The following is a 12,081-nucleotide window of genomic DNA, read 5'->3' on the forward strand; positions in this document are numbered from 1 at the left end:
AAAGAAATTACTGCCTGTGTTCTTTTCTAGGACTATTGTGGTTCTTGTCTCACATTTAGGTGTTTAATTCATTTTGAATTTATTTTTGTGTATGGTGTAAGAAAGTGGTCTGGGTTCATTCTTTTGCATGTCATTGTCCACTTTTCCCAACAACATGTGTTGAAGAGATTATTTTTTCCATTGTTTATTCTTGCTGCCTCTGCCAACGATTAATTGACCATATAATTGTGGGTTTATTTCTGGGCTTTCTATTTTGTTCTATTGATCTATGTGTCTGTTTTTGTTCTAGAACCATGCTATTTTGATTACTACAGCTTTGTAATATAACTTGATGTCTGGTATTGTGATACCTCCAGTTTTTCTTTTTCAGGATTGTTTTGATATTTAGGATTTTTTGTGGTTCTACACAAATTTTAAGATTGTTTGTTCTAGTTCCGTGAAAAATGTTATTGGCATTTTGGTAGGGATTGCATTAAATGTATAGATTGCTTAGATTAAACGTATAGTATAGACATTTTAATATTTGTTCTTCCAATCCATGAGCATGCAATGTCTTTCCATTTCTTTGTGTTGTCTTCAGTTTCTTTCATCAGCGTTTTATAGTTTTCAGAGCACAGGTCTTTTACTTATTTGGTTAAGTTTATTCCTAGCTATTTTATTATTTTTGATGCAATTATAAATGGAATTGCTTTTTCTTTTTCTGCTGCTTTATTATTGGTATGTAGAAATGCAACAGATTTCTGTACATTGATTTTGTATCCTGTGACCTTACTGAATTCATTCATCAGTTCTAGTAGTTTTTTGGTGGACTCAGGTTTTCTATGTAGTATACTGTCATCTGCAAACAGTGAAAGTTTTATTTTTTCTTTGCAATTTGGATGCCTGTTATTTTGTTGTTGTTGTTGTCTGATTGCTGTGGCTAGGACTTCCAGTACTGTGTTGAATAAAAGTGGTGAGAACAGATATCCTTGTCTTGTTCCTGATCTTAGGGTAAAAACTCTGTTTTTCACCATAGACTATGATGTTGACTGTGGGTTTTTCATATAAAGCATTTATTATGTTGAGGTATGTTCCCACTAGGCCAACTTTTTTGGAGGGTTTTTACAATGAATGGATGTTGTAATTTGTCATGCTTTTTCTGAACCTATTGAAATAATCATATTTTTTCCCTTTTTTTTGTTGATGTGATGTTTCACATTGATTGCACAAATACTGAACCACCCTTGCATAATCCAATTTTATCGTGACCATCAATCTCATCATTCTCTTAAAAAGATATATAATATATGAGGTTAAGTCGTCAGTAACCAATTAAAGAAAAAAATACTCAAATTCTTCTCCTTTTTGTAACTATTTTAGTTTTAATTTCAAACTTATAGAGAAGCTGCAAGAGTAATATAAAGAATTCCTGTTTACCAATTTCTCTCAGATTCCCTCATTTTTAATATTTTACCACATCTGTTTTATCATTCTCTCTGTTGACAGACACATACACAGACACACACACACATCACACACAGATGCACACATACATACTACCTTTTTCTGAATCATTTGAGAATTTGAGACTACATTTCAGGAATGATATTTTTCATTCTTTTAAAATCCATTTTCTGGTTAGGTATTTCTTCTTCATATTACTTCAGACACTGAACCCTCCAATTTTGAGGATGATATTGGAAACCCTTTCTTGAAATTTTTGGAATCTTTTCTGCTTGTTGTCTCAAGTGCAGGAAAGTCAGCCTGCTTTCCTTTTGAATTCACTTAAGCATAGGTAGTATTACTGCAGCCTATAGAAAATCTAATTGAAGAAAAGTAGTCATTTGATCCAGTGTGGCTTTTTAACACCTGCCTTGTGTCTGTGGAAGATGGAAGCTTTTACTCTTCTGGTTACCCCCCTCACTGAGGTAAAGGGCACAATTTTATGGATCTTTGTTGAGAGGTCATGCCAAGGTAGCCAGAAGGGACTATTTCTATGACTTATTTTAATTTAGTGTACTCTACTTCCAGAGCGTGAAAATTACAGATTGTATTATAGGCTAGCTCTGGTACCTGAAATAACTGAATACTGAGCCTAAAGTAATTAGCAGTATAAACTTTTTTTTCAGTGTCTGATTTCAGAATGAAGTCTTGATAGTAATTGTGAGAGAATTAAGTAAGCTCCTGGATGGATTTATATATTTTTTCAAAGCCACAACTATTTCCTTTGGGCAAATGAGCTTCCTTTTTGAATTCTTTAAGATCACAGTAGTATTTGGTAAATTTTACCATCTGTTTCTAAATAATGCTCCCACAATCTGAATGAATAAATATAGTTTTCTAAATTGATTTTCTTATGATCAGAGACCAACTAATTTTGTAATTAGGAGTATCTAGTCAATTGTGATCAAAGTCTCTTTTTCTGGAACTCAGATTGGCTGTAGTGCCATGGCCTGGAAGAATGGTGAAAATGCAGAATCTCAGGCCCCATTCTAAATGTCCTGAACTATAATCTGCATTTTTAAATTTATTTTTTATTTATTTTCAGCATAACAGTATTCATTATTTTTGCACCACACCCAGTGCTCCATGCAATCCGTGCCCTCTATAATACCCACCACCTGGTACCCCAACCTCCCACCCCCGCCCCTTCAAAACCCTCAGATTGTTAAATACCCCAGGTTGTCGTATGCGCATTAAGAGTAAGTAACAGTAAGAGTTATTATACTGATTTGTGAAGTCTAGATCATTATTTATGAGTTAAATTGTCAGGCTTCTATTAAAGTTTCTGCAAAAGATGCCCTCTTTAGCATCCTAAAAACCAGCTCTGATGCAGGGGTTCCTCTGTGGGTTAGCCAAGTAGACCTGAACCAGTTTTTTTTTTTGCCCAAGGGGAAGAAAGAACGAGTTAGGTGCCTGAAAATTGCCACATCACCTCTTTTCCTCCTTATCTCTGCAGGAGAGTATAAAATCATTAGCTTTGCAAGTGCATGGATGTGCTAGAGAAGATAACTTCTCCCTTTTTGGAGATGATTCATTCTGCAGTGGATAAACTAAAACAGAACAGCAGATTTTCTGAGACTGCAGGGGAACTTCTGGTTAATAGGAATTTCCCATTGTTCCACAGTCCATAAACATTCTCTGGAGAGATTTTCTCAATATTCCTTTTATTTTATTTTAATCTTTTTGCGTATACACAAATGCTTCTAGCAACTTTATTCATAATTGCCAAAAACTGGAAACAATCTAGATGACTTTATTTACTTATTTTTATTATGTTCAGTTAGCCATTGTATAGTACATCATTAGTTTTTGATGTAGTGTTCAGTGATTCATTAGTTATGTATAATAATAATACCAGGTGCTCATCACACCACATGCCCTCCATCACTCTGTTACTCCCTCCCCCAACCGCCTCCCTTCTGAAACCCTCAGTTTGTTTCCCGGAGTCCAGAGTCTCTTATGATTTGTCTCCCTCTCTGATTTCTCCCCCTTCAAATTTCCCTCCCTTCCCCTATGGTCCTCCGTGCTTTGCTTATGTTCCACATATGAGTGAAACCATATAATTGTCTTTCTCTGCTTGACTTACTTCACTTAGCATAATCCCCTCCAATTCCATCCATGTTGATGAAAATGGTAGATATTCATCCTTTCTGATGGCTGAGTAGTATTCCGTGGTATATATGAACCCTATCTTCTTTGTCCATTCATCTGTTGAATGACATCTCAGCTCCTTCCACAGTTTGGCTATTGTGGACATTGCTGCTATAAACGTTGGAGTGCACATGTTCCTTCTTTTCACCACATCTATATTTTTGGGGTAAATACCTAGTAGTGCAATTGCTGGGTCATAGGGTAGCTCTATTTTTAACATTTTATTTAGGTTTTTGGAGCATGTGCCCATGTGCCTGCAGCAGTGGGGAGAGGCAGAGAAAGAGTTGGAAAGAGAATCTCTTTTTTTTTTTTTAAAGATTTTATTTATTTATTTGACAGAGAGAGAGATCACAAGTAGGCAGAGAGGCAGGCAGAGAGAGAGGAGGAAGTACAGAGCAGAGAGCCCAATGTGGGGCTCGATCCCAGGACCCCGAGATCATGACCTGAGCCGAAGGCAGCAGCTTAACCCACTGAGCTACCCCGGTGCCCTGGAAAGAGAATCTTAAGCAGGCTCTACACCCAGCATGAAGCTAACATGGGGCTCAGTCTTACAACCCTGAGATCATGACCTGAGCCAAAATCAAGAGTTGGATCCTTAACTGACTGAGCCACTAGGCACCCCCCCAAGTATTCCTTTGCACATAACAAAGATTACTGCTGACTTACTCCTTGCCTTTTCTTCAATTGTCCTCAAAGACATTTTAATGTAAAAAAAATTGTTTTAAAATTTAGAGAATATAAAAATGTCTGTAGAGAAAATGTGTTCATCTGTCATTCTATTCTTGCCTTAACCCCATTTGTCAGAAATAGCCACCATTAATATTTTGACTTCCCTGTACATGGTCTCATATATACATATACACAATTTTAAAAATTAGTATATATATATATATGTATATATATACATATATGTATATATTTAGATTTTATTTGAGAGAGAGCATGCATGCAAAAAAAAAGAGAGAGAGACAGAGAGCACATATAGGGAGTAGGGGCAGAGGGAGAGGAAGAAACGGACTCCCCACTGAGCAGTGAGGTCACATGGGACTCAATCCCAGGACCCCGGGATCATCACCTGAGTGGAAGGCAGGTACTTAACTGGCTGAGCCTCCCAGGTGCCACTACACAAAAAATTTTCAGATGACATCATACTGCAATGCTGTTTTACAAATTCATTTTTGCTCTCCTTACTATATCATGGATTATTTTAATGCCAGTATGTAAGTCATTAACATGATGATAACTATTCATTATAAAAATAAGAGCTTTCTATCAACAACCTACTCTCTATCTGGGGTTTGCAATAGAGAAAACAGCTAGAAGAACTTGGTATAATCAAAGTTTTGTTTATTCAGTTAGTTCAGATTTTCCAGAGAACTGGGACGGGTAGTATTGAAATTTGAAGTCACTTTCTGGAAAGTGTAAAAAGCAGTGTTGAGAATTCTAGGTACATGCTTGTTTTAAAGGAATGGTTTGACAGTGCCTAGAGGTATGGATTGTGATAAATGACCAGGATGCAGCTGAAGAATACCTCAAATGAAACGAATCTTTCCCTCTCCACCAGATACAAATGAGCCATTTGTAATAATAGCTCAGACCTCATCGGAAATGCCGCTTTTGACCTCAACGAATGAATTTTATACTAAAATGATGACACCAATTAATGACGCGGAAGCAAAGACTACATCTAAGTGTTACATACAGGTCACTGGTATGACTTGTGCTTCCTGTGTAGCAAACATTGAACGGAATTTAAGACGAGAAGAAGGTAAGACAGTTTTAGAGCCTGTTATTTTGTGTATTGATTTGAGGACTCTCTCCTTTTTGACCTCTTAGTTGTTTTATAACCATTTTTGTGGTTCTTGCTAGGGCCTTATGAAGTCCTGCATATGAGTGATGTGCAGGACAACCTTGACTTTCTGACAGCCAGTTTTTGTGTTTTGTTCCCAAGTTCCAATCTTGTTTATCTCATTTAATATCAATGAAATTTATAGGAAAATAACAGAAGGAAATGTATAAGGTTACTATTCTCTATAGACCTTGGTTGCAATCAGTGTTAAGAAACATACAAATTTTCTGATAAAGCTATGCTTAAAACTAATAACCACAGTCCGTAAGTTTCAGTATTACTGTACCTGGACCAAGAACCAGACCAAAACCAAGTTTGTTTAAAATTATAGTGTTCTCTTCCAACAGTTTTATCACTGATATTTGCTTATAGCAAAAATGTTAAAAAGTTACTCAGTATCGTCTATAAATTTTAACTCTAGGTTACAAAATCCTAGAAAATTTACTGCATACTTTTTTTATTTAGTTATACTCAAATGTTTTACTTTATAAGTTTGCGTTCATGTTAATAGACTTCACACTGTGGTATAATAGATTTGTTAACCATGTAGTTATGCAGTTATGTTTAATGAGACTGAAATCATAGGTTTGGTACTAGCCCCAATGTCTTAAATAATACATGCCCTTGGTCACAAGGGCCAAATAGGTAAGATTAGTATCAGCTTATCCCCTCTATTGTGGGGCAGTAACTCAAAGTATATAATAATAATATAGGGCTGGGGTCCATAGGCCTTATATATAAAGGCCTTATAACACACACATACACACATGCCTTACCTTATATATACAGGCCAGAAAATTATAATGAAGTGTATGTTATACAGAGCCATCTTCAGTTATTCCCTTATCTGCATTGTGTCATTTTTGCATGTCATTTCAATCTCCATTATATCTAATTAGAATGCAGTTGAGGCTGAAGCTTATATTACACTTTGAATGATTAAAAGGAGGGAGGTTACAAACAAATGAAAACAAAAGAAGTTTGTAAAGTTCTTGTTTAATTTTAGAACCAATAATTTTTTGGCAATTCAGAAATAGCCTTTTTCGTAAGATAAGCAATGCCTATGTCAATCTTGAATCTTTTTTTTTTTTAAATCCATTCTGCTGATTGATCCTTCCTGTTGCTTCCTACTATCCCCTTTACTACCTCTTTACCCAATTAAGAATACCATTGGCCTAGCTGGGGTTACTATATTCACTTTTTTAAAAAATTATGTAACACTCGCTGTGTCTTAGTTTAGTTTGCATTATATTTATAAAAATGAATAGAGTTTTAATTATAGTTTGAAGTAAGAGTTTAAAAAGTTAGCCATAATTTATGTAAGTATGAAACCTATTTTTGAGAGTCCAATTTTCCCTTCTATTTCTGTTTGGCTATAGATTACATCCAAATGAAGCAAAAAGATTTTTTTCTACTTTCTCTGTACCCTACTCTTATTACTGATGCTTTCCTATGAACTGGTCCTCTGAATTATTTGGTATCCACAAAGCCCAGAATGTAATCATTTTATACAGAAAACTTAGATTATATAGGTACTTTGTTTTCTTGTTAAAAACTATTATTAAGTTAATACTATTTTCTTTTCTTTTTATCCAACCGTAGAGTTGACCTGTTGATCCCCATTGCCTGTCAGGTAGCCGCCAAGTGCCATAGATAACCAGAAAGAGCTGATACTTCTGCTATGCAGAATTAATTTTCTTCTTGGCAATGTCAGCAGTAGCTGGCCTAGAGAAGTAGGATGGTTATTAATAAAAGGCTTGTGCTAGAGAACAGGGTGACTGTGATAAAATGAACTCCTTTGTTTAATTAACAAGTTGTATGGCACTCCCCCCCCATGAATAAGACCACTTTATATTAGTGTGTACCAGGCAGTAAAATTTGATAATTTTAAGAAATCACTATTATTTGATTATGTTATAATGTACATCTTGGTACATCTTGGATTCTTTGCTGTAACTGCAGGATTTCCTTAAGTGCTTAAGTTCCTTTCTCTCTAGGTCTCTGTCTTATTGGTTTCTACAATGCTTTATATAAGGTCTCAGCCTATTGTAATTCATAGGCCTTACTTGGATCCCAATTTAAAAAAAAGAAACTGTGTTAGGCAAACTAGTAAACAATTATAAGACAAGTATGGAAATGTGAATTCTGCCTGGATATTTGGTGATAATGAATTATTTTAGGTATGATAAGGTATTATATGTACTTTTTAAAGAGAAGAGTCTATCTTTAAGTGATACGTATTAAAATATTTACATATGAAATGTTATCTGGGTTTTGCTTCAAAATAATCAGGGTAGAGTACAGGAAGTAAGAGGATAGGAATATAGATGAAACAAGAGCAGCCCCAGTATTCATTTTTCAAAAAGATTTATTTATTTATTTTAGAGAGAGAGAACAGGGGGAGGGGCAAAGGGAGAGGGTGAGAGAGAATCCTTAAGCAGACTCCTCGCTTAGCACAGAGCTCGATGTGGGGCTTGATCCCAGAACCCCCAAGATCATGACCTGAGCCAAATCAAGAGTTTATCATCTAACCTACTGAGCTCCCCAGGCACCCCCAGCCCCAGTATTATTGATAATTGTTGAAACTGGGCAATGGTTATATCAAGTTTATTATGTTGTTCTCTCTTTTGAGTATATATAAATCAAAAATTTCCATAATAAAAAGTTTAAGAAACTAAGGCCCCATTTCAAATAGTTTTATTTGGTTTGGGTTCAAGACTGTATAAAAGCTAACTAATAACTAATAAATAACTAGCAAATTTCTCTAGGTTCACTTTAATCCCTTTATACATGAAAAATACTAATAACATTACTCTTTTTATAAAGGTATTATCTCAATTGCTTTTCTTATCAATGCTTTTAGGAATATATTCTGTACTTGTGGCTCTGATGGCTGGCAAGGCAGAAGTAAGATATAATCCTGCTGTTATACAACCACCAATGATAGCTGAGTTCATCCGAGAGCTTGGATTTGGAGCCACTATGATAGAAAATGCTGATGAAGGAGATGGTGTTTTGGAACTTGTTGTAAGTAATCATTTCTGCGTGATTAATAAAATTTACAGAAAAAAACATAGGGAGGATTCAGAAAACAGTTCCAAAGATATTTAAGGTTTGGGAAAATAAGACATAAAATGAAAAATAAGGAAACTGGAAAATAGAAGGATAAGATATGATTTAAGCATGGAATGTAAGATAATCATCTATTAAGAACCAAAAAAGAAGATTTAGGTTTGAATAAATAAATGAAAGTCAACTTTTAAAATACAGTATGATTCCTACCTAGTAGCTAGAAAATAAATTTCAGATGCATTAAAGACTTAAATTTTATAGATGAAGCTATAAAACCAGGTGAAGGCGTGTTGGTTTTAAAATGGTCATTTTTGCCAATCTGGCAAATTGAGTTTTATTTATATAATTTGAACAATTAAAGCAAAAATGTAATACTGCACCAAAATTAGTTACAGCTCAATCAAAAATTTAAATGTCAAAAAACATGAAATCACTAGGAGAAATATTTAGAGCTCTTTCCCCCAGTACTTTATTATAAAAACTTGAGACATCAGGAAAGTCAAAAGAATCGTACAGTGGAAACCCTTATACCCACCACCTAGATTCTCCATTAACATTTTAGCATATCTCTTTTACTATACATAAGTCTATTAATCCATTGTTGTAAATAAATTTAGACTCACAAAGTGGCAAAACAAGTAGAGAATTTATATGAAGCTTCTACCCAGGTTTTCCCAATAATAACATCTAACCTATCACTTAAAAAGTAGTATTAGAGTGACAATGGCCTTTCTAACTATCATATAAAACCTATAAAGAAAAGATTGATAAATTCATATATATGAAAATTTCTTTTTGGAAGGAAAATACCATAAACAAAGTCAAAAGACAAAAATTGAATTTATTTCTTATCATAGATGAAGGTTAATTTTCTTAATATATGAAGAAGTATTTTAAATCAATAAAAAAGTACCAGTAACCCAAAAGAGAGATAATAGAGGATATGAACTGACAATTCACAGAAAATCCAGAAAGTTACCACTTTAAGCATATGAAAAGATGTTCACCCTCATTTGTAATAAGAATAAAGCAAATTAAAACTGCATTGAAATGCCACTTTTCACCTATTAGATTGGTAAAGATAATACACAATTTTGTTAACACCAATTGATATAGGTTCTCAACAGGGGAATTTGGCAATGTCTAACAAAAGTAAAATTGCACATACCCTTTGCTTTAAAAGTTCCACTCAAAGAAGTTATCCAACAGACATAGATGCATATGTATGAAATCACATACTGTGTTCATTATACTATTTTTTATTATAGCAAAAAATAAGAAAAAAACTAAATGTTAATACTGGGGGCTAGATACATAAATTACAATATGTTCATATAGTATGATACTAAACAGCTATTAAAAGAATGGGTAGGGTTTTATTATTATTTATTTATTTTTATATTAAAATTTAAAAAGTTGTTTTTATTTTTAAATTATGGTATGTTATTCACCATACAGTACATCATTAGTTTTTGATGTAGTGTTACATGATTCATTGTTTGTGTATAACACCCAGTACTTCATGCAATACATACCCTACTTAATACCCACCACCAGGCTAACCCATCCCCCCACCACATCCCCTCTAAAACCCTCAATTTGTTTCCTAGAGTCCACAGTCTCTTATGGTTTGTCTCCCCCTCTGATTCCACCCTCGTCATTTTTCCCTTCCCTCTAACGTCCTCCATGCTATTATTCCTTATGTTCCGCAAAGAAGTGAAACCATATAATAATTGTCTTTCTGTGCTTGACTTATTTCACTCAGCGTAATCCCCTCCTGTCCCACCCATGTTGATGTAAACAGTGGGTATTCATCCTTTCTGATGGCTGAGTAAAATTCCATTGTGTATATGGACCACATCCGCTTTATCCATTCATCTGTTGAAGGGCATTTTGGCTCTTTCTACATTTTGGCTATTGTGGAAATTGCTGCTATGAATATTGGGGTGCATATGGCCCTTCTTTTAACTACATCTCTATCTTTGGGGTAAATAGCCAGTAGGGCAATTACCGGGTCATGGGTAGCTCTAAACTTTTTTAAAAAATTAATTTATTTATTTTCAGAAAAACAGTATTCATTATTTTTTCACCACACCCAGTGCTCCATGCAATCCGTGCTCTCTATAATACCCACCACCTGGTATCCCAACCTCCCACTCCCCCGCCACTTCAAACCCCTCAGATAGCTCTAAACTTTTTGAGGAATCTCCACACTGTTTTCCAAAGTCGCTGCACCAACTTGCATTCCCACCAACAGTGTAAGAGGGTTCCCCTTTCTCCACAACCTCTCCAATATTTGTTGTTTCTTGACTCATCAATTTTTGTCATTCTATCTGGTGTAAGGTGATATTTCAGTGTGGTTTTGATTTTAATTTCCCTAAAGGCTAATGATGATGAACGTTTTTTCATGTGTCCATTAGCCACTTGTATGTCTTCTTTGGAAAAGTGTCTGTTCATGTCTTCTGCCCATTTTTTGACATGATTATCTGTTTTTTGGGGTGTTGAGTTTGAGAAGTTCTTTATAGATCTTGCATATCAGCCCTTTATCTGTAGTGTCATTTGCAAATATCTTTTTGCATTCTGTGGGTTGCCTCTTTGTTTTGTTGACTGTTTCCTTTGCTATGCAGAAGCTTTTGATCTTGATGAAGTCCCAAAAGTTCATTTTTGCTTTTGTTTCCCTTGCCTTTGGAAACCTGTCTTGAAAGAAGTTGCTGTGGCCAATGTCAAAGAGGTTACTGCCTATGTTCTTCTCTAGGACTTTGATGGATTCCTGTCTCACACTGAGGTTTTTCATCCATTTAGAGTTTATCTTTGTATATGGAGTAAGCACATGGTCGAGTGTCATTCTTCTGTACATAGCAGTCCATTTTTCCCAGCACCATTTATTGAAGAGATTCTCTTTTTATCCATTGGATATTTTTTCCTGTTTTGTCAGAAATTAGTTGACCATAGAGTTGAGGGTCTATACCTGGGCTCTCTATTCTGTCCTATTAGTCTATGTGTCTGTTTTTGTGCCAATACCATGCTGTCTTGGTGATCACAGCTTTGTAATGTAGCTTGAAATCAGGCAATATGATGCCCCCAGCTTTGTTTTTTCTTTTTCAATGTTTCCTTGGTGATTCAGGGTCTTTTCTGGTTCCATACAAACTTTAGGATCATTTGTTCCAGCAAGTTGAAAAATGCCGTTGGTGTTGAAAGTATAGATTGAAAGTATAGTTTTCTCTGGGCAGTATAGATATTTTAACAAGGTTATTCTTTTGATCCGTGAGCATGGAATGTTTTTCCATCTTTTTGTGTCTTCTTCAATTCCTTTCATAAGTGTTCTGTAGTTTCTAGAGTATAGATCCTACACCTATTTGGCTAGGTTTATTCCAAGGTATCTTATGGTTTTTGGTGCTATTGTAAATGGAATCGATTCCCTAATTTCTCTTTCTAGTGTTACATTGTCATTGCATAGGAGAGCAACTGATTTCTGTGCCTTGATTTTGTATCCTGCCACATTACTGAATTGCTGTATGAGTTCTAGA

The 12,081-nt window shown here is 35.0% G+C and overlaps 1 protein-coding gene across 4 annotated transcripts in view; it reads left to right on the forward strand.

Moving 5' to 3' along the window:
* ATP7A (ATPase copper transporting alpha) overlaps positions 1-12,081 on the forward strand; it is a 187,575-nt gene that overhangs the window by 110,712 nt on the left and 64,782 nt on the right. For all 4 annotated transcript variants that reach the window (XM_059156507.1, XM_059156509.1, XM_059156508.1 and 1 more), the window contains 2 exons: positions 5,198-5,401; positions 8,346-8,509. In XM_059156507.1, the coding sequence (XP_059012490.1) occupies positions 5,198-5,401; positions 8,346-8,509 (368 nt within the window). The remainder of the gene's footprint in view (positions 1-5,197; positions 5,402-8,345; positions 8,510-12,081) is intronic.

The sequence above is a fragment of the Mustela lutreola genome, chromosome X (assembly GCF_030435805.1).
Source record: "Mustela lutreola isolate mMusLut2 chromosome X, mMusLut2.pri, whole genome shotgun sequence".
NCBI lineage: Eukaryota > Metazoa > Chordata > Mammalia > Carnivora > Mustelidae > Mustela > Mustela lutreola.